General features: G+C 43.6%; 1 protein-coding gene across 4 annotated transcripts in view; it reads right to left on the reverse strand.

The window, feature by feature from the left end:
• rbks (ribokinase) overlaps window positions 1-24,056 on the reverse strand; it is a 96,662-nt gene that overhangs the window by 14,450 nt on the left and 58,156 nt on the right. For all 4 annotated transcript variants that reach the window (XM_084144127.1, XM_084144125.1, XM_084144124.1 and 1 more), the window contains one exon: window positions 5,698-5,789. In XM_084144127.1, coding sequence (XP_084000253.1) covers window positions 5,698-5,789 — 92 coding nt within the window. The remainder of the gene's footprint in view (window positions 1-5,697; window positions 5,790-24,056) is intronic.

The raw sequence follows: 24,056 nt of genomic DNA on the forward strand, positions 1-24,056 counted from the left end.
ATCTGAGGGCAACTTCTATTGGGAGCTGATATACACTAGACCGAGCAAAAAGAGGTACGGACATTTTCTTTCTAAATCATTCTTTGGGATGTATAGGGGAGAGTGGAGTATGTTGAGCCATTTTTTACATTCAGAATCACTACGTGAAGAGAAATATAGTATTCTGTCCAGGGTTTCCGTTTGGAAAATTTGGCGCCGGACAACGTAACCGGCAAGATTTTAATTTACCGGACATTTGAGAAATTTACCGGACATACATATGCATTGGGTGCGTAAAGCATTAGGAAGACCACCCACGGTACTCAAAATCACATTTAGATTATTGTAATTCATCTTGTAATTAATCTTAACCTCTAAAAGTCTAAGCCGTTGGGGGGGGGGGGGGGGGGGGTTAGCTAATATATGGAATTGTTTTAGATGGTCATACCATGGATCATTTCGCTATTTGATGTTTAATTTTAGGAGGTCTTTAGGTATAAAAAAAAAGTAAAAAAAAAAACGATTTGATAAAATATTGAGTTTGCCCTTTACTACTATAGCCCATAGAAACGCATTTAATAACATTCATAAATGTCAAAAAAAGGAATAAGGAATAAGGTTTGGAAGTGTCTGTCCTACAGTTGAAGTCGGAAGTTTACATACACTTAGGTTGGAGTCATTAAAACTTGTTTTTCAACCACTCCACAAATTTCTTGTTAACAAACTATAGTTTTGGCAAGTCGGTTAGAACATCTACTTTGTGCATGACACAAGTAATTTTAACAACAATTGTTTACAGACAGATTATTTCACTTATTATTCACTGTATCACAATTCCAGTGGGTCAGAAGTTTACATACACTAAGTTGACCGTGCCTTTAAACAGCTTGGAAAATTCCAGAAGGTTCTGATAGGCTAATTGACATCATTTGAGTCAATTGGAGGTGTACCTGTGGATGTATTTCAAGGCCTACCTTCAAACTCAGTGCCTCTTTGCTTGACATCATCAGAAAATCAAAAGAAATTAGCCAAGACCTCAGAAAGGAATTGTAGACCTCCACAAGTCTGGTTCATCCTTGGGAGCAATTTCCAAATGCCTGAAGGTCCCACGTTCATCTGTACAAACAATAGTACGCAAGTATAAACACCATGGGACCACGCAGCCGTCATACCGCTCAGGGAGGAGACGCGTTCTGTCTCCTAGAGATGAACATACTTTGGTGTGAAAAGTGCAAATCAATCCCAGAACAACAGCAAAAAAAAAAAAAAAACAGCAAAGGACCTTGTTAAGATGCTGGAGGAAACGGGTACAAAATAATCTTTATCCACAGTAAAACAAGTCCTATATCGACATAACCTGAAAGACCGCTCAGCAAGGAAGAAGCCACTGCTCCAAAACCGCCAAAGAAAAGCCAGACTACGGTTTGTAACTGCACATGGGGACAAAGACCGTACTTTTTGGAGAAATGTCCTCTGGTCTGATTAAACAAAAATAGAACTGTTTGGCCATAATGACCATCGTTATGTTTGGAGGAAAAAGGGGGGATGCTTGCAAGCCGAAGAACACCATCCCAAGAGTGAAGCACGGGGGTGGCAGCATCATGCTGTGGGGGTGCTTTGCTGCAGGAGGGACTGGTGCACTTCACAAAATAGATGGCATCATGAAGAAGGGAAATTATGTGGATATATTGAAGCAACATCTCAAGACATCAGTCAGGAAGTTAAAGCTTGGTCGCAAATGGGTCTTCCAAATGGACAATGACCCCAAGCATACTTCCAAAGTTGTGGCAAAATGGCTTAAGGACAACAAAGTCAAGGTATTGGAGTGGCCATCACAAAGCCCTGACCTCAATCCTATAGAAAATGTGTGGGCAGAACTGAAAAAGCGTGTGCGAGCAAGGAGGCCTACAAACCTGACTCAGTTACACCAGCTCTGTCAGGAGGAATGGGCCAAAATTCACCCAAATTATTGTGGGAAGCTTGTGGAAGGCTACCCGAAACGTTTGACCCAAGTTAAACAATTTAAAGGCAATGCTACCAAATACTAATTGAGTGTATGTAAACTCCTGACCCACTGGGAATGGGATGAAATAAATAAAAGCTGAAATAATACTTCCATTCGTTTCTATGGGTTACCTTCAGACGAGTCCTGTCTGAAGGAAACCCGTCATAGAGCAAAACGGTCCCGTCGTAATGCAAAATGAAAATCACCATCGTGTTCGTGAGAGTCTCCCCTTTCCATAGAGTGGTCATAATAGGCTAAACCGTTCGGTCGCTACGTACGTTTTCATGAGAAGACCGATTTTCGGGAAGTCTCGGTCTGACAAACACTTGTAGCTCGGCCACCTTCCACCGCAGAATAGACGGATACGGTGGATTGAGACGCAGCTGATATCTCTAGCTTGAACTGACAGATTGATGGGGATTTTTTTTATGTTACTTAAATTGACACAACAAAATAGAAATTAGCCTGTGAAGTTGTAATAAAATAAAGTGGAACGATGCTCTTATACCAACATGACAGGTTTTATTGAAAAGCAAAACATTGCCCGTTCCGTCTTCATCCCTGCTATAAATCATAAATTAATATAATTTAAAATAAAAAAACATTTTAGCCTAGAAGAACAAGTCGCCTACACAGTAATAAAACACAACTTCAAAATATATTTGTATAACACAATTTGTGAATGACCTGTCCTATACGCTATTTCTATGAAAATGTGAATTAATAAATAACAAAACACAGCTGTTTTCAAATACAATCTAGGCCTCTTTAATTTAGCCTAGGCATTAACATTTTAATTGGGCCTAATAAATAAAAAAACATGGCTGTCTACGAACACCAGGGCCGGCCGGTCATGGCTAGAAGGGATCCAGCTTTTGTCAAATTAACATCAGATTTGACATTTCGTAACAGGTTAGGAGAACTTACGCAGCAGGTTAGGATAATTAACGTATAGGTTAGGAGAAGTAGGTTAAGGTTAGGAAAAGGGTTATGGTTAGCTAAAATGCACTTTTTCAAAATGTTTGATGTTAATATAAAAGCTGGATCCCTTCTAGCCCCACTCCCCATTCCTGCTGCGATTCTGCACCACAGCAGTGGAAAGAGGACACTCAAGGCAGCCACAAAATGAAATTATAAAACTGATGTTGGACAATCAAATTCGATATGTAAATAAATGAAATTTGTTAAGGTTGGTTCATTGAAAGCTTATTTTACAATGCTCCTGTGAAACGAGGCCCGCGCCATGCATTTATGAAAGCACTTGTTTCAAAAGCTCAAATTATATCTCACTCCTTTTACTGTTCTACTGAATGATGTTAATAAATGTAATTTGAACTATCTTGGGGTTGAGACTCGTGTCGTGTGTGATATATGTGGCTTGTTGATAACAACTCTGTTTCCTACTATATGCAGTTGGTTGCCTAGTGATTGCAACATTGTAACTCTCCGATATGAGTAGTTGTCAAAAATGTTTTGTTTCCAAGTGCTACAGAGTAAGCCCAACTGAAATACACCAATTGCACATGATACACATCATTACTCTAGTCTAGTCTCAATCCATTCCTAATCTTTATAGTATACAGGACACAGGGGTGGCATATGTTGATCTAGCCCAGGGCGGCAGCAGAACTGCTAGGACTGGGCCTGACGAACACAATAATTAGGCCTCTCATTACTTGTGTTTGCGGCAGACCATAGCCTGTTCAAAGTGAGCCGCTGCTGTTGGGAAGTCAAAACTGTCCAACTCCTTGGAGTACCTTGCGCATCAACCTCGTTACTTTGTCCTCAAGAAGGCACGATGTTGAGGCCGTCTTTACTCTGTTTTGGAGAAAGAATCCCTTCTCGGCGGGCACACTGGAAACAGGGATAATCAACACAATCTTCGCCAATTTTGCCCAGTCGGGGTACACTTAGCTGAAGTCGCTTATGAGGACCTTGCTTCTTTTGCGTGAGTAAAAATAGAAACACACACACCCAACACTCATTTCCAAGCAGCTTCAGGATTTATTAGCCTATGAAGTATTTTTGCCTTTGAAGTTGGAGCACATCAACTGGTATTTCCATCAATGAATAAAAAGTATTTTGCAACGGATTAGTTTTCTTCTCCTGGACAATTTGGCCGGCAACAATTGTATTTATCGGCTTTTCATTTATTTATTTTGGGCCAAAAGCCGGCATCTACATATATTTCAGGATGTTGTGTATCCCTGGAAATAATCAGAATTCATGTCAATGTAACAATTTTGAAAACATAGCTTGTCAAAAAAAAAGTGGTCTCTTGGCACAACTTATCCTGGGAATTGGGTTAATTGAGCATTGGGACACATTTGTGTATAGTTTCCTAGGCTCAACTAACCCTTTGGCGCGACTTACCTGACTCTTCCCTACCTATCCAGCAACTATATTACTCGTTATCTTTCTATTATTCTATCTCTGCGTTGTTGGGAAAGGGCCCGTAAGTAACCATTTCACTGTTAGTCTACAGCTGCTGTTTACGAAGCATGTGTCAAATACAATTTGATTTGATTTATATAGCAGCTAGTTAGTGTGAGGTCCTTAATGGACAGCGATGCTAATTCCCATCACTATAAACACGTCAACATGCTATGTGAGCTGTGGATCAAAGAGTGCCTGCACTTTGTCATCCTTCAGCCCCCCTCAAGGTCCAGCATGGCACTGGCAGACCACACACACACACACACACAAAAGGGTAGGGGTTTAAGATGAGGACTGGGTGTCCATCTTGTCTGTCAAGCCTCCACACCTGCCCAGACAGTGATCTCAGCTAGCTCCCCACTCTGTGGGGGATCAGGGCACCACTACCACTGACACGAAACACAAACGGAGGCTGCTCCTGTAAGTCGCTCTGGATAAGAGCGTCTGCTAAATGACTAAAATGTAAATGTAAATGTCTTTCAATTCATCCTCTATGAAGCTTCAAAGCCAACAATACCTTGACAGTTGAAAAATAAACTACACAAAGTATATTATTGGTGCTCGTAGTCCCTGGTGCCACCCTGTTCTGGTCGGCTACCAAATAAGAAAAAGAGCTGTCTGTCTTCTTACTCATTGGAGGAGCCCATTTGCGTGCTCTGGAGAGTGAATCATTTCACTGCCTTGACTGAAATATGAGCAGCGGTGAGAGGGTGAACGCAATGAGTGTGTGTGTCTTACACTCAAACGTACAAGAGAAAAAGACAGACGGTTGGCTTCATCGTCAACTCTCGCTTTCAAGTACCCACCTGGAAAGCAGCCCCCCCCCCCCCCCCCCCCCCCCCCCCCCGACCACATCAAAGTCTCTAAGATACATTTCTGGGCAAACTCACCTCTTGTGTTACCCCGGGGGTGAATCTGGCTCACTCTTTCAACATATCTGCCCTGTTGTTGTTTCTAACTATGTTTCCCATCAATCCCCATCTGTCATCTCTGACAGTGGAGGTGTGAGGCTAAGGTGGCTCCATAACACCCTTTACCGTAAATGGAGGGAGGGGAGGAATAGAGGGATGGAATCATCTTTTCCATTCAAGCCAGAAGGGGTTACTTCCTTCTGAGGCAGCTGCTATGCTACTGATGTACAGGGCCGTGACCCTGAGAATACAATCAAATGGTTGTCAAAGAGGGAGGGAATAAGGTTTTTTAACTGCAGGCTTCAGTGCTTGGTACTGCGTCTCAGAAATATGTGTGTGTTGCTTCACATTGTCTATATATCTCACCTCTGATTCATTACAGCAGAACACATCAGAGGCTCTGTAGAAATCGGGATCCAGGTCTGGAATGGCCGGCGCTGGGTTGAAAATGGTCTTCACTGTAAGACATAGGAAACGATCTAAATTGACCACACTCAAACGGTACAGTACATATCAGGTAAATGCTACCAGAGAACAATCCATTCCACTACAGAGTGCTGGAACAACTGAACAATTTCATTGATTGAGTGAGATACAATGGGATGAGAGAGAGCTAGTGTTTATTGAAATATGTTGGTAGAGAAAAGGCTTACTCCCAACCCAGAGGACAAAATCAGAATGACATCATTTAGTCGTTGTAAACTGGTTTCCTGGTTGTAAAGACTTCAGATAACAAGATCTCAACCCGGTAAAGACATATATTTTTTAATGACATTTGGGAAACTTTGTCTTATCTAGTTTGCTAAAAAGACATCTAAAAAAAAAAAACTCCCTTTTACAATCAGTATACAAGCTAAGCATTTCCTGCAGGGAAATTTCCTCACCTACAGTTGAAGTCGGAAGCTTACATACACCTTAGCCAAATACATTTAAACTCAGTTTTTCAAAATTCCTGACATTTAATCCTAGTAAAAATTCCCTGTCTTAGGTCAGTTAGGATCACCACTTTATTTTAAGAATGTGAAATGTCCGAATAATAGTAGAGTGATTTATTTCAGCTTTTATTTATTTCATCACATTCCCAGTGGGTCAGAAGTTTACATACACTCAATTAGTATATGGTAGCATTGCCTTTAAATTGTTTAACTTGGGTCAAACGTTTCGGGTAGCCTTCCACAAGCTTCCCACAATAAGTTGGGTGAATTTTGGCCCATTCCTCCTGACAGAGCTGGTGTAACTGAGTCAGGTTTGTAGGCCTCCTTGCTCACACACGCCTTTTCAGTTCTGCCCTCAAATGTTCTATAGCATTTAGGTCAGGGCTTTGTGATGGCCACTCCAATACCTTGACTTTGTTGTCCTTAAGCCATTTTGCCACAACTTTGGAAGTATGCTTGTGGTCATTGTCCATTTGGAAGACCCATTTGCGACCAAGCTTTAACTTGCTGACTGATGTCTTGAGATGTTGCTTCAATATATCAACATAATTTTCCTTCGTCATGATGCCATCTATTTTGTGAAGTGGACCAGACCCTCCTGCAGCAAAGCACCCCCACAGCATGATGCTGCCACCCCCGTGCTTCACGGTTGGGATAGTGTTCTTCGGCTTGCAAGCATCCCCCCTTTTTCCTCCAAACATAATGATGGTCATTATGGCCAAACAGTTCTATTTTTGTTTCATCAGACCAGAGGACATTTCTCCAAAAAGTAAGATCTTTGTCCCCATATGCAGTTGCAAACCGTAGTCTGGCTTTTTTATGGCGGTGTTGGAGCAGTGGCTTCTTCCTTGCTGAGCGGTCTTTCAGGTTATGTCGATATAGGACTTGTTTTACTGTGGATATAGATACTTTTGTACCCGTTTCCTCCAGCATCTTCACAAGGTCCTTTGCTGTTGTTCTGGGATTGAATTGCACTTTTCGCACCAAAGTATGTTCATCTCTAGGAGACAGAACACGTCTCTTTCCTGAGCTGTATGACGGCTGCGTGGTCCCATGGTGTTTATACTTGCGTACTATTGTTTGTACAGATGAACGTGGGACCTTAAGGCATTTGGAAATTGCTCCCAAGGATAAACCAGACTTGTGGAGGTCTACAATTCCTTTCTGAGGTCTTGGCTTATTTCTTTTGATTTTCCCATGATGTCAAGCAAAGAGGCACTGAGTTTGAAGGTAGGCCTTGAAATACATCCACAGGTACACCTCCAATTGACTCAAATGATGTCAATTAGCCTATCAGAAGCTTCTAAAGCCATTACATCATTTTCTGGAATTTTCCAAGCTGTTTAAAGGCACGGTCAACTTAGTGTATGTACATTTCTGACCCACTGGAATTGTGATACAGTGAATTATAAGTGAAATAATCTGTCTGTAAACAATTGTTGGAAAAATTACTTGTGACATGGAGAAAGTAGATGCCTTAATCGACTTGCCAAAACTATAGTTTGTTAACAAGAAATTTGTGGAGTGGTTGAAAAACGAGTTTTAATGACTCCAACCTAAGTGTATGTAAACTTCCGAGTTCAACTGTATGTGACAATCAGTGTCAATCTGAGTTTACCGTACTAAATAGTAAGCATAAAGCTATATAATCGGATATACACTGAGTGGACAAAACATTATGAACACCTGCTCTTTCCAAGACATAGACTGACCAGGTGGACAGACATTCTCCTTTAAATTCTCTGATACAGAGCAAAATTCATGTTTCCTTCAATGATGGCAAGTCGTCCAGGTCTTGAGGCAGCAAAGTATCCCTAAACCATCACACTACCACCACCATGTTTGACTGTTGGTATGCGGTTCTTACCATGGAATGCAATGTTTGGTTTTTCTCAGACATAACAGGACCCATGTTGTCCAAAAATTTGACTGAAGTTTGCCAAAAAGCACCTAGATGCACCTGGATGATCGTCAAGACTCCTGAAAGAATGTCTATGGACAGATGATTCAAAATTTGAACTTTTGGGACGACATGGGTCCTGTTATGAGTGTAAGGGGGCAATTACTTGTTCACACAGTGGCATTGGGTGTTGTATAACTTTGTTTATTAAATAAATGAAAAAAGTGTTCAGTCAGGTTCCTTTTATCTGTCACGACTTCGGCCGAGGCTGCCTCCCCTCCTTGTTCGGGCAGGCTTCGGCGTTCGTCGTCACCGGAGTACTAACCACTGCCGCCCCAATCATCATCACAATTGTCTTGTCTCGTTATCATACACACCTGGTTCTAATCCGCTAATTAGTCTGTGTATAAGTGTTCCCTCTGCCCCCTTGTCCTTGTGGGTGATTGTTTATTGTGAAGGTTAGTGAAGCTTGTGTATTTTGTTCGACGGGAGTATTTTCCTGTGTGCCTTGTATTTTCCAGTACACCTGTTTTGTGCCCTGGAGTGTGTTTGACGCAGTTCTGCGTAAACCTGTATTTTGCGGAATAAAGCCTGTTATTCTGTGATTTACCCTCCTGCTCCTGACTCCTTCAACACCACCTCATCACATTATCTAGTATTAGGTTTTGGTTGAAGATCTGATAACATTCAGTGTCCAAAATATGCAAAAATAGAGAAAATCAGAAAAGTGGCAAATATTTTTCACGGCACTGTATGTGTTGTATCCCTGTGTACACAGTGCATATTTTTGAAGCTTAACCCTGCATGTTTTTATCCAATATCATGTTATTCTGTGTATGTACGAATGAGCCCTGTGAAAAGTATGTGTGTGTATGGATGTACATATGTGACTGATTTTATCTCTGATTTTTTGTGAGCTAAAGCCATTGTGTATTCCTGCATGTCTGTGAAATAAAACCCTGTTTTGTGTCTGTGTGTGTGTTTGTGTGTGTGTGGGCGTGTGTAAGTGAGCAGCTGCGTGGGTTTGCGCAGGGCTTTGGCCACCTGGCGCTCTGAGGTGGATGCTAGGGCCTCTTTCGAGTAAAAGTGGAAACAGTGCGTCACGTACACACGCTTCAAACTCAGCTTACACAACCTCTGTGTGGATGATACAGATCACACCTTCCTTCCACTTTCCAAGAGAGAAAAGAGGTTTCTGATTTGATATCATTTTAAAGAAACCCCTCTCTTTCTTCTCACTCTCTCCTCTCTCAATATCTGCCCCCTCTTCACTTTCACAGCTAGTCTCAATTTACCCTCATCCCTCTCTCTGTAAACTCTCTCAGCTCACTTTTTCTTCTTTCTCTCTACCAGATTTTATCCCCTCTCTCTGTATTTTATCTCCTCTTTCTAGACTTCATCTCTCTCTGAATCTCTCTCTCAAATACTGTACCCTGGTTCCTTGTTCTCTAATTCCTCCCACTCTCTCATGTCACTCACTCTCCCTTCCTCTATTTCTCTCTCTTTTTCTGTTTCTGTGTATCTAATGCAGTGTAAACTAAAGAGGCCCAGCCAGTTGAGGTGTAAGGACAGCGCTATCACCCTCTTCCTCATCCTCCTACTCCCCCACCCCAACCCCCCCCCGCCCGCCTGCCCACCCTATCTTGAGGCCCATCTGCCATCTGTGGTGACACCACATGTCTGTGTATGTTCACATCGACCACGTCACCAGGAAGGATGGTTCAACCACAGTCCAGAGCAATGCTGGTGAATAAGCTACAGTGCAGGAAACTGCATATACAAACATGTGGCCACTGCACTTGCCAGTAAAGCAGGGTTGGGGTCAATTCTATTTTAATTCACACAAACCAAGGTCATTATAGTAACAAATACTGGTATTAATGTACCTAGACAAATCAAATCAGGAAGTAAAATGAAATTCCAATTTTGCGCATGGAAGAGCTAATAGGAAAATTGGCATTGACATTTCACTTTTCTTCCTGAATTGACCGAATTCACTTCACTTCCTGAATTTTACATTTTTACATTTGAGTCAATTAGCAGACGCTCTTATCCAGAGCGACTTACAGTTAGTGAGTGCATACATTTTCATACTGGCCCCCCGTGGGAAACGAACCCACAACCCTGGCGTTCCAAGCGCCATGCTCTACCAACTGAGCTACAGGGGACTACTCACTTTACTTCCTGAATTGACCCTAACCCTGCAGTGCAGTCCAGTGCTAATCGACACATCTCTAATGTCACAGTCTGTCATAACCATAATGACACGATAACTCAACCCAAAGCTATATGCAAGTGCCAGACATAGTGTTAAATACTCAGCCATTAGCTAATAGTTATCAGTCAGCTCACTACCCTGTTTCCAAGGCATTTTTAACTCCAGGTGTTGTGGAGAACAGTTGTAGTAGATGTGTAGTACTGTAGAGCGAGAGTAGGTTAGAGCCACATCTGTTTTGGCAGATGTGGTAACATCTCTGAGTCATGTCTGGAGGTGTTGTGAGTCTATGGGTGCGTTCCGAATGGCACCATATTACCTATGGGCCTTGGTCAAAAGTAGTGCACTATATAGGGAATAGGATCCCATTTTCGACGCAACGTCTTTTGGTCCGTCGGGTCGGCTGAGCTGCTTGCATTTATAATTGCCATCCTCCGATGTACTTGCGTGTGTGTACGCACACACACAGACAATAGTTTTTCTCTTGAGGACTGTCTGGATGAGAGACAGAAATGTAGGGAGAAAGTGATAGGGAAAGAAAAAGAAAGGCAGGTTTAGAAGAGGCAGAAGGAGAAATGTAGAGAGGGGGAGGCTGAAAGAGAGAAATAACAAGTGGGAGAGAAAGAAAATAAGAAAGCAATAGATGGAAAAGGTCAGGAGATGGTGAGGCAAGCAGTCTCGCATGTGCACGCACACACACAGCGATGGATGAGTCACCGGAGAGCATTTGGAGAGGGTTTAAGAGGCTCTAATTGCATCTGGTGAGAAAATATCAAAGCTACCTCTTGAAAGTGAGAGAGAAAGAGAGACTGAGTGAGAGAGAGAGAAAGAGCGCTTTGGATGGATGCATTACCACTTACAGGTTCAAATAATTACCCCCACCTTGCTAACGAGGTAGAGTGAAAGGATAAAAAGACAGCGATGGAGAATAAACAATATATTCATTAGTTGGGAAGAATGATAGTCTAAAAAATTCATAAATAAATCAGTGTATGAAAAAAATTGTTAAATCAGTGCATCACAATGAAAGCAATCCCATTGAGCTGTATAGTATATATACCGAACAAAAATATAAATGCAACATGTAAAGTGTTGATGCCATGTTTCATGAGCTGAAATAAAAGATCCCAGAAATCTTCCATATGCACAAAAAGCTTATTTCTCTCAAATGTAGTGAACAAATTTGTTTATATCCCCGTTAGTGATCATTTCTCCTTTGCCAAGATAATCCATCCACCTGACAGGTGTGGCATATCAAGAAACTGATTAAACAGCATGATCATTACACAGGTGCACCTTGTGTTGGGGACAATAAAAGGCCACTTTTTTATACCTTTATTTAACCAGGTAAGCCAGTTGAGAACAAGTTCAAGTACAACTGCGACCTGGCCAAGATAAAGCAAAGCAGTGTGATAAAAACAACAACACAGAGTTACATATGGGATAAACAAAACGTACAGTCAAAAACACAATAGAAAATCTATATACAGTGTGTGCGAATGTAGTAAGTTATGAAGGTAAGGCAATAAATAGGCCATAGTGCAAAATAATTACAATTTAGTATTAACACTGGAGTGATAGATGTGCAAATAGATATACTGGGGTGCAAATGAGCAAAATAAATAACAATATGGGGATGAGGTAGTTGGGTGGGCTAATTACAGATGGGCTGTGTACTGGTGCAGTGATCGGTAAGCTGCTCTGACAACTGATGCATAAAATTAGTGAGGGAGATAAGAGTCTCCAGCTTCAGAGATTTTTGCAGTTCGTTCCAGTCATTGGCAGCAGAGAACTGGAAGGAATGGCGGCCAAAGGAGGTGTTGACTTTGGGGATGACCAGTGAGATATACCTGCTGGAGCGCATACTACGGGTGGGTGTTTCTATGGTGACCAATGAGCTAAGATAAGGCGGGGATTTGTCTATCAGTGATTTATAGATGACCTGAAGCCAGTGGGTTTGGCGACGAATATGTAGTGAGGGCCAACCAACGAGAGCGTACAGGTCACAATGGTGGTTAGTATATGGGGCTTTGGTGACAAAACGGATGGCACTGTGATAAAGACCTCCTCCATTCCTGCCATTATTGAAAGAGATCGTGATACCTCACATCTCAAAATAGGGTTACTTAATGTTAGATCCCTCACTTCAAAGGCAGTCATAGTCAATGAACTAATCACTGATCATAATCTTGATGTGATTGGCCTGACTGAAACATGGCTTAAGCCTGATGAATTTGCTGTGTTAAATGAGGCCTCACCTCCTGGTTACACTAGTGACCATATTCCCCGTGCATCCCGCAAAGGCGGAGGTGTTGCTAACATTTACGATAGCAAATTTCAATTTACAAAAAAAAATATGGCGTTTTCATCTTTTGAGCTTCTAGTCATGAAATCTATGCAGCCTACTCAATCACTTTTTATAGCTACTGTTTACAGGCCTCCTGGGCCATATACAGCGTTCCTCTCTGAGTTTCCTGAATTCCTATCAGACCTTGTAGTCATAGCAGATCATATTCTAATTTTTGGTGATTTTAATATTCACATGGAGAAGTCCACAGACCCACTCCAAAAGTATTTCGGAGCCATCATCGACTCAGTGGGTTTTGTCCAACATGTCTCTGGACCTACTCACTGCCACAGTCATACTCTGGACCTAGTTTTGTCCCATGGAATAAATGTTGTAGATCTTAATGTTTTTCCACAAAATCCTGGACTATCGGACCACCATTTTATTACGTTTGCAATCGCAACAAATAATCTGCTCAGACCCCAACCAAGGAGCATCAAAAGTCGTGCTATAAATTCTCAGACAACACAAAAATTCCTTGATGCCCTTCCAGACTCCTTCTGCCTACCCAAGGACGTCAGAGGACAAAAATCAGTTAACCACTTAACTGAGGAACTCAATTTAACCTTGCGCAATACCCTAGATGCAGTTGCACCCCTAAAAACGAAAAACATTTGTCATAAGAAACTAGCTCCCTGGTATACAGAAAATACCCGAGCTTTGAAGCAAGCTTCCAGGAAATTGGAACGGAAATGGCGCCACACCAAACTGGAAGTCTTCCGACTAGCTTGGAAAGACAGTACCGTGCAGTACCGAAGAGCCCTCACTGCTGCTCGATCATCCTACTTTTCCAACTTAATCGAGGAAAATAAGAATAATCCAAAATTTCTTTTTGATACTGTTGCAAAGCTAACTAAAAAGCAGCATTCCCCAAGAGAGGATGGCTTTCACTTCAGCAGTAATAAATTCATGAACTTCTTTGAGGAAAAGATCATGACCATTAGAAAGCAAATTACGGACTCCTCTTTGAATCTGCGTATTCCTCCAGGGCTTAGCTGTCCTGGATCTGCACAGCTCTGCGAGGGCCTGGGATCGGGAGAGACACTTAAGTGTTTTAGTACTATATCTCTTGACACAATGATGAAAATAATCATGGCCTCTAAACCTTCAAGCTGCATACTGGATCCTATTCCTACTAAACTGCTGAAGGAGCTGCTTCCTGTGCTTGGCCCTCCTATGTTGAACATAATAAACAGCTCTCTATCCACCGGATGTGTACCAAACTCACTAAAAGTGGCAGTGATAAAGCCTCTCTTGAAAAAGCCAAACCTTGACCCGGAAAATATAAAAAACTATCGGCCTATATCGAATCTTCCATTCCTCTCAAAAATTTTAGAAAAAGCTGTTGCGCAGCAACTCACTGCCTTTCTGAAGACAAACAATGTATACGAAATGCTTCAGTCTGGTTTTAGACCCCATCATAGCACTGAGACTGCACTTGTGAAGGTGGTAAATGACCTTTTAATGGCGTCAGACCGAGGCTCTGCATCTGTCCTCGTGCTACTAGACCTTAGTGCTGCCTTTGACACCATCGATCACCACATTCTTTTGGAGAGACTGGAAACCCAAATTGGTCTACACGGACAAGTTCTGGCCTGGTTTAGATCTTACCTGTCGGAAAGATATCAGTTTGTCTCTGTGAATGGTCTGTCCTCCGACAAATCAACTGTACATTTCGGTGTTCCTCAAGGTTCCGTTTTAGGACCACTATTGTTTTCACTATATAATTTACCTCTTGGGGATGTTATTCGAAAACATAATGTTAACTTTCACTGCTATGCGGATGACACACAGCTGTACATTTCAATGAAACATGGTGAAGCCCCAAAATTGCCCTCGCTAGAAGCCTGTGTTTCAGACATAAGGAAGTGGATGGCTGAAAACGTTTTACTTTTAAACTCGGACAAAACAGAGATGCTTGTTCTAGGTCCCAAGAAACAAAGAGATCTTCTGTTAAATCTGACAATTCATCTTGATGGTTGTAAAGTCGTCTCAAATAAAACTGTGAAGGACCTCGGCGTTACTCTTGACCCTGATCTCTCTTTTGACGAACATATCAAGACTGTTTCAAGGACAGCTTTTTTCCATGTACGTAACATTGCAAAAATCAGAAATGTTCTGTCCAAAAATGATGCAGAAAAATTAATCCATGCATTTGTTACTTCTAGGTTAGACTACTGCAATGCTCTATTTTCCGGCTACCCGGATAAAGCACTAAATAAACTTCAGTTAGTGCTAAATACGGCTGCTAGAATCCTGACTAGAACCAAGAAATTTGATCATATTACTCCAGTGCTAGCTTCCCTACACTGGCTTCCTGTTAAGGCAAGGGCTGATTTCAAGGTTTTACTGTTAACCTATAAAGCGTTACATGGGCTTGCTCCTACCTATCTTTCCGAGTTGGTCCTGCCGTACATACCAATACGTACGCTACGGTCACAAGACGCAGGCCTCCTAATTGTCCCTAGAATTTCTAAGCAAACAGCGGGAGGCAGGGCTTTCTCCTATAGATCTCCATTTTTATGGAACAGTCTGCCTACCCATGTGAGAGACGCAGACTCGGTCTCAACCTTTAAGTCTTTACTGAAGACTTATCTCTTCAGTAGGTCATATGATTGAGTGTAGTCTGGCCCAGGAGTGTGAAGGTGAACGGAAAGGCTCTGGAGCAACGAACAGCCCTTGCTGTCTCTGCCAGGCCGGTTCCCCTCTCCACTGGGGTTCTCTGCCTCTAACCCTGTTGCAGGGGCTGAGTCACTGGCTTGCTGGTGCTCTTTCATGCCGTCCCTGGGAGGGGTGCGTCACTTGAGTGGGTTGAGTTACTGACGTGATCTTCCTGTCTGGGTTGGCGCCCCCCCTTGGTTTGTGCTGTGGTGGAGACCTCTGTGGGCTATACTCGGCCTTGTCTCAGGATTGTAAGTTGGTGGTTGAGGATATCCCTCTAGTGGTGCGGGGGCTGTGCTTTGGCAGAGTGGGTGGGGTTATATCCTTCCTGTTTGGCCCTGTCCGGGGGTTTCTTCGGATGGGGCCACAGTGTCTCCGGACCGCTCCTGTCTCAGCCTCCAGTATTTATGCTGCAGTAGTTTATGTGTCGGGGGGCTGGGGTTAGTTGGTTATACCTGGAGTACTTCTCCTGTCTTATCCAGTGTCCTGTGTGAATTTAAGTATGCTCTCTCTAATTCTCTCGTTCTCTCTTTCTCTCTGAGAACCTGAGCCCTAGGACCATACGTCAGGACTACCGGGCATGATGACACCTTGCTGTCCCCAGTCCGCCTGGCCTTGCTGCTATTCCAGTTTCAACTGTTCTGCCTGCGGTTACGAAACCCCTACCTGTCCCAGACCTGCTGTTTTCAACTCTTAATGATCAGCTATGAAAAGCCAACTGAGAGACCTGAGCCCTAGGACCATACGTCGGGACTACCGGCCGTGGTGACTCCTTGCTGTCCCCAGTCCGCCTGGCCTTGCTGCTATTCCAGTTTCAACTGTTCTGCCTGCGGTTATGGAACCCCTACCTGTCCCAGACCTGCTGTTTTCAACTCTTAATGATCGGCTATGAAAAGCCAACTGAGATTTATTCCTGATTATTATTTGACCATGCTTGTCACTTATGAACATTTTTGAACATCTTGGCATGGTTCTGTTATAATCTTCACCCGGCACAGCCAGAAGAGGACTGGCCACCCCTCATAGCCTGGTTCCTCTCTAGGTTTCTTCCTAGGTTTTCGCCTTTCTAGGGAGTTTTTCCTAGCCACCGTGCTTCTACACCTGCATTACTAGCTGTTTGGGGTTTTAGGCTGGGTTTCTGTACAGCACTTCGAGATATTAGCTGATGTAAGAAGGGCTATATAAAATAAAATTGATTGAAATTGATTGATAGACTACATCCAATTTGCTGAGTAGTGTTGGAGGCTATTTTGTAAATGACATCGCCGAAGTCAAGGATCGGTAGGATAGTCAGTTTTACGAGGGCATGTTTGGCAGCATGAGTGAAGGAGGCTTTGTTGCGAAATAGGAAGCCAATTCTAGATTTAACTTTGGATTGGAGATGCTTAATGTGAGCCTGGAAGGAGAGTTTACAGTCTAACCAGACACCTAGGTTGCAGCGGAGGGTGTAGAGCTGGTGGCCGGGGTAGGGGTAGCCAGGTGGAAAGCATGGCCAGCCATAGCAAAATGCTTGTTGAAATTCTCAATTATCGTAGATTTATCGGTTAGTGCTACAGGATGCAAATTTCTGTTTGAAAAAGCTAGCCTTTGCTTCCTAACTGATTGTGTATATTGGTTCCTGACTTCCCTGAAAAGTTGCATATTGCGGGGGCTGTTCGATGCTAATGCAGTACACCACAGGATGATTTTGTGCTGGTCAAGGGCAGTCAAGTCTGGGGTGAACCAGGGGTTATACAGTGGGGAAAAAAAGTATTTAGTCAGCCACTATTTGTGCATGTTCTCCCACTTAAAAAGATGAGAGAGGCCTGTAATTTTCATCATAGGTACACGTCAACTATGAAAGACAAATTGAGAAAAAAAAATCCAGAAAATCACATTGTAGGATTTTTTATAAATTTATTTGCAAATTATGGTGGAAAATAAGTATTTGGTCACCTACAAACAAGCAAGATTTCTGGCTCGCACAGACCTGTAACTTCTTCTTTAAGAGGCTCCTCTGTCCTCCACTCGTTACCTGTATTAATGGCATCTGTTTGAACTTGTTATCAGTATAAAAGACACCTGTCCACAACCTCAAACAGTCACACTCCAAACTCCACTATGGCCAAGACCAAAGAGCTGACAAAGGACACCAGAAACAAAATTGTAGACCTGCACCAGGCTGGGAAGACTGAATCTGCAATAGGTAAGCAGCTTGGTTTGAAGAAATCAACTGTGGGAGCAATTATTAGGAAATGGAAGACATACAAGACCACTGATAATCTCCCTCGATCTGGGGCTCCACGCAAGATCTCACCCCGTAGGGTCAAAATGATCACAAGAACGGTGAGCAAAAATCCCAGAACCACACGGGGGGACCTAGTGAATGACCTGCAGAGAGCTCTGACCAAAGTAACAAAGCCTACCATCAGTAACACACTACGCCGCCAGGGACTCAAATCCTGCAGTGCAAGACGTGTCCGCCTGCTTAAGCCAGTACATGTCCAGGCCTGTCTGAAGTTTGCTAGAGTGCATTTGGATGATCCAGAAGAGGATTGGGAGAATGTCATATGGTCAGATGAAACCAAAATAGAACTTTTTGGTAAAAACTCAACTCGTCGTGTTTGGAGGACAAAGAATGCTGAGTTGCATCCAAAGAACACCATACCTACTGTGAAGTATGGGGGTGGAAACATCATGCTTTGGGGCTGTTTTTCTGCAAAGGGACCAGGACGACTGATCTGTGTAAAGGAACGAATGAATGGGGCCATGTATCGTGAGATTTTGAGTGAAAACCTCCTTCCATCAGCAAGGGCATTGAAGATGAAACGTGGCTGGGTCTTTCAGCATGACAATGATCCCAAACACACCGCCCGGGCAATGAAGGAGTGGCTTCGTAAGAAGCATTTCAAGGTCCTGGAGTGGCCTAGCCAGTCTCCAGATCTCAACCCCATAGAAAATCTTTGGAGGGAGTTGAACGTCTGTGTTGCCCAGCGACAGCCCCAAAACATCACTGCTCTAGAGGAGATCTGCATGGAGGAATGGGCCAAAATACCAGCAACAGTGTGTGAAAACCTTGTGAAGACTTACAGAAAACGTTTGACCTGTGTCATTGCCAACAAAGGGTATATAACAAAGTATTGAGAAACTTTTGTTATTGACCAAATACTTATTTTCCACCATAATTTGCAAATAAATTCATTAAAAATCCTACAATGTGATTTTCTGGATTTTTTTTCTCATTTTGTCTGTCATAGTTGACGTGTACCTATGATGAAAATTACAGGCCTCTCTCATCTTTTTAAGTGGGAGAACTTGCACAATTGGTGGCTGACTAAATACTTTTTTTCCCCACTGTATCTGTTCTTAGTTCTGAATTTTATGAATGGGGCATGCTTATTTAAGATGGAGAGGAAATAACTTTTAAAGAACAACCAGGCAACCTCTACTGACCGAATGAGGTCAGTATCCATCCAGGATACCCGGGCCAGGTCAATTAAAAAGGCCTGCTCGCTGAAGTATTTTAGGGAGCGTTTGACAGTGATGAGGGGTGGTCGTTTGACCGCAGACCCATTATGGACGCAGGCAATGAGGCAGTGATTGCTGAGATTCTGGTTGAAGACAGCAGAGGTGTATTTAGAGGGTAAATTAGTCAGGATGATATCTATGAGGGTGCCCATGTTAACGGATTTAGGGTTGTACCTGGTAGGTTCCTTGATAATTTGTGTGAGATTGAGGGTATCTAGTTTAGATTGTAGGACGGCCGGGGTGTTAAGCATCTCCCAGTTTAGGTCACCAAGCAGTAGGATAGATGGGGGGCAATCATTTCACATATGGTGTCCAGGGCACAGCTGGGGGCTGAGGGGGGTCTGTAGCAAGCGGCAACAGTGAGAGACTTATTTCTGGAAAGGTGGATTTTTAGAAGTAGAAGCTCAAACTGTTTTGGCACAGATCTGGATAGTATGATAGAGTTCTGCAGGCTCTAGTTGGGAATGGGAATGGACATTGTAGTTGGGAATGGACATTTCTGAATCTTTGGTGGCCTTCCTAAGCCAGGATTCAGACACTGCTAGAACATCAGGGTTGGCGGAGTGTGCTAATGCAGTGAATAACTCAAACTTATGGAGGAGGCTTCTGATGTTAACATGCAAGAAACCAAGGCTTTTACGGTTACAGAAGTCAACAAATGATAGCGCCTGGGGAGTAGGAGTGATACTGGGGGCTATAGGGCCTGGGTTAACCTCTACATCACCAGAGTAACAGAGGAGGAATAGAATAAGGATATGGCTAAAGGCTTTAAGAACTGGTCTTCTAGTGCGTTGGGTACAGAGAATAAAAGGGGCAGATTTACGGGCATTGTAGAATAGATTCAGGGCATTATTTACAGACAAGGATATGGAAGGATATGAGTACAGTGGAGGTAAACCTAAGCGTTGAGAAACGATGAAAGAGAGCATCATTGGAGGCACCGATTGAGCCGGTCTCCGCGTGTATGGGGGTTGGGACAAAGGAACTATCTGAGCCAGGTTGAGCAGGACTGGGGGTGCTACAGTGAAATAGTACAATAAGAACTAACTGAAACAGCAATAGGCAAGGCATATTGACATGGGAGAGAGGCATAAAGCAATCACAGGTGTTATTCGAGAGAGCTAAGACAACAGCTGGTAATGGCGAGGAAAGTTTGGGCTGAGGCTAAACAGATAAACAGGATGGGGTACCGTGTAAAGGAATAGTCCAGCAGGCATCAGCTGTATAGCTGAGTGATCATAAGGTCCAGTGAACAGCAATAAGTGAGTCCGGGAGCAGTTCGGTGGCTGCTACGCTACAGGCGAGCTGGAGGCACGGCTGTTGATTGCGTGTGCTAGCGGGCCGGGGCTATTAGATGGATCTTCGTGGTTGTCGCAACGGGAAGCCTGTTGAAACCACATCAGACAATTATGTCGGCAGACCAGTCGTGATGGATCGGCGGGGCTCCGTGTCAACACTAGGAGGTCCCGTCCGGTTGACAGAGAGGTAGATAGACGGGAGATGGGCCTGGCTCGAGGCTAGCTCAAGGCTAACTGGTGCTTGCTTCGGGACAGTGGTGATTAGCCAATAACAACAACAGCCATTCAGTTGTAGCTAGTTAGTTGCGATGATCCGGTGTTAAGGTCCAGTGATTCAGTGATTCCGGCAGAAAATCCGATATGCTCTGGGTCGATAGCGCAATGTGACCGACCGGCTCGATTCGGTCTTATGTAGCAAAATTTGAAATTGTGTTTTTTACATTGGATAAAAGTAGAGACTCAAGAGCTAGAAAATGGTATATCATACACTACAGTTGAAGAACAATGTGAAAGTAATTCTGCTTTGAATGTTGATAAACTTGTAACCTTACTTTTGAGAAAATAGCCCTTGAATGTTTTGGTACACCTACTGGAGAGCTCTTCTTTGTCTACACCCATTCAGCATCGTTCACACCCTCGTAAGCCTTAGCCCCACCCATCTCTTTAAGGATTCACATGTGAGGCCTTGAATTAAACAACCAAAGATTTCAAGACTTAAGGCTGGTTTATACTACAGGTGTGTTTGTAAATTCAATCTGGAGTGCCAGAGTGTGCTCTGAGTGCGCTCTGGGCATTTGTAAATTCAGAGCGTTGTCAGTGTGTCCGTTCGTAAATTCAGAGCGTTTAACTCTCGAGCGTTCAGAGCGCACACTGGATGCTCTGGCCGAGGAGTAGGGTTGATCCGAGCGTTCTGACCTAACAACAGCAGTCTGGCTAACGTTTTCTAGCTACTTCCAGACACAAATGAGAAAACAGCTCATTCTGACCATTTTACTCGCCCTAGCAGAGCTGGTTAGGCTGTTTTTATGTTAGAAATTGTTGCATGTTGAGTTTATATTTGTGTTTAGTATAGATACAGTAAATATACATATTTACAATATAATATATGATAAATATTATCTAAAAAAATATTCAAACTTTGAAGTATTCTTTCAGCGATTCAATGTGATGCAACACCAAGTGTAGAGCGTGAAAAAGCAACAGTACCTCAACCCTGGAGAGTTATTTCTATGAATCTGTTTCTTTTTCATCCTTATGGAAAACCTCCCGAGGTGTCATTTGCGTAGCCCGGGCAGCAGCGAGCCTCGTCACCTGACGATCCAATCGCATCATTAGCCTCCGGGCCAAACCATTGACACCCCACCCCTTCCGGGGGCTGACATTCACGTAATCTGCTTGTGCTGCTATTGTCGCTATCACATCACATTGTCTCGTTTCTCTCCACGCAGTGATGTCTATTAGCGCCTTGGCAGAGGGAGTTGATAATCCATGCCAGGGTATATGATATCAGAGGTGGTACGTCAGAGATGGCGCGCGAATCCATCTGGGTTGCCCAGATTGCCCATCTGTGGGCAATGAGGTGGGCGAGAGCCCGTTACGGCATGCTTTGGAAGTGGATGGTGGTAACTAATAACGGGCCCCTGACACCAGGGCCGGATGTCCCCGGATGTCACAACTCCCCAGATGTGTGACACCGATGCGGTCCAATAATAGACCGGGGTGCTAAAGATGATAGAGAGTGCCGTGGCCTAGTTATTCCCATTGGAGGTATGATGCTTTGTTTACCTGGAGCTGCCATTCTTTTGGGTGGGGAAGTTTATTAATGAAGTAGTATACTGTACCTTGAGAAACACACATGCCACACATGCACACACACAGCTTGCGAAACACACACTCACAGATAAAGACTGTTAAAGACTCAGTGAGGTAACGCACCCCTTTTTGGTTTTGAGGGCGATAACATATCGCAGAGAACTCAGTGGCAGCTGCATTTACCAAGGCCCACTGCTCAGTTTATGAGCACACGTACAGTGGGGTCTGAAATGATTGACACCCTTGATAAAGAGAGACAAAAATTACTGTATAAAATGAATAATTCAAATAATGAGCTATATTGTATGCTCAAATTATATTCTTTCAAACTAATACAATTGCTCAGAGAAAGAGATTTTGTTTAACAAGTCATATTTGTTATTTTTTTTAAGGTAGGGGTCAAAACACCCCTGTTTTCAATACCTCACATTGAGAGGATAATGGCACTGAGCCTTTTTCTAAAATGTTTTATGAGTTGGAGGGATCTTAGACCATTCCTCCATACAGAATCCTTCCAGATCCTTGGTATCTTTCATATGTGCTTATGGACTGCGTTTTCAATGGGTTTCAATTCCGTAGACAATAATTAATTTATTTGTGGATTTTGATGTATGCTTGGGGTTATTGTCTTGCTGGAAGATCCACTTGCGGACATGTTTTTGGCTAAAATATCCTGGTACTGTCACGACTTCCTCCGAAGCTGCCTCCTCTCCTTGTTCGGGCAGGCTTCGGCGTTCGTCGTCACCGGCCTTCTAACCACTGCCACTCCTCATCTCATCATTCCATTTGTTTTGTCTTGTTTATTACACACACCTGGTTCATATCCCCTCATCAGTACCTGTATAAGTGTTCACTGTCCCCTTGTCTTTGTCTGTGATTGTTTATTGTGAGGTTAGTGAAGCTCAGTGGAGCTCCTAGTATTTTGTATCGCTTGGATATTTCCCTGTGTGCCTTGTTGCTTCCAGTGCGCCTGTTGTGCACACTGGAGTGTTTTGACGCATTACACCGTAACTCTGTGTTCCAGAATAAATCCTGTTATTCTGTAATTTACCCTCCTGCGCCTGACTTTTTTGAAATCACCCATCACAGAATCACACACCAAGACATGGAGTCAGCAGGAGAGGAGCACATGCCTCGAGTCGTGGCGAGGTCCGGGAGCATTCGACGATGCTAGCCAGCTTGGGAGAAACGATGGATTGGGTTCTCCAGGTCGTCCAACACCTGGAGAGGAGAAGACCCGATCTTTCGGGACCAGCTGAGCGACCGGATCCAGCCACCCACACCCAGAGGAATTCATATATCCCGACGTAGGGATTTTGACAGGACAGCTGCCCTCTGCCAGGGATTCCTCCTGCAACTGGATCTATACTTCTCGAACATCAGCCCGGCTCCATCGGAGCGGGAGAAGGTGTCCGCCCTCATCTCCTGCCTCTCGGGGAAAGCCTTGGAGTGGGCCAACGCGGTCTGGAGTGAAGGAGGAGCCGCATTGGACAACTACAGGGAGTTCGCTCGCCTCTTCTGGGCCGAAAAGGGGCCTGCCCGTTTCACCCCGCCCCCAACCCGGATCACGAGAGGATGGAGCTGGGTGGTGCGGCGATCCGGGAGAGCGGAGGACGACAGCACCAGTGTCACTCTGGTGGCACGAGAGGACATTTCACTGCACGATGTTGTCAGCGTTCTTTTGGGTCTGGAGGCGGCAGGCAGGGCGCTCTCGCGTCACGCCAGGTATTGAACACCCACACTCGTTCAGAGCCCTCTGCTGCGCACTGTACCTTACACATCCACTTCCCTGATTATAGGTAGTTCCCCAGTGTAAGGCGCTGGTCGATTCAGGCACAGCTGGGAACTTTATTGACAGGTCATTTGCACATAGTCTACAGTGAGGGAAAAAAGTATTTGATCCCCTGCTGATTTTGTACGTTTGCCCACTGACAAAGAAATGATCAGTCTATAATTTTAATGGTAGGTTTATTTGAACAGTGAGAGACAGAAAAACAACAACAAAATCCAGAAAAACGCATGTCAAAAATGTTATAAATTGATTTGCATT

Source organism: Coregonus lavaretus (genome assembly GCF_964263955.1).
Source record: "Coregonus lavaretus genome assembly, chromosome: 27".
NCBI classification, from domain to species: Eukaryota; Metazoa; Chordata; class Actinopteri; order Salmoniformes; family Salmonidae; genus Coregonus; species Coregonus lavaretus.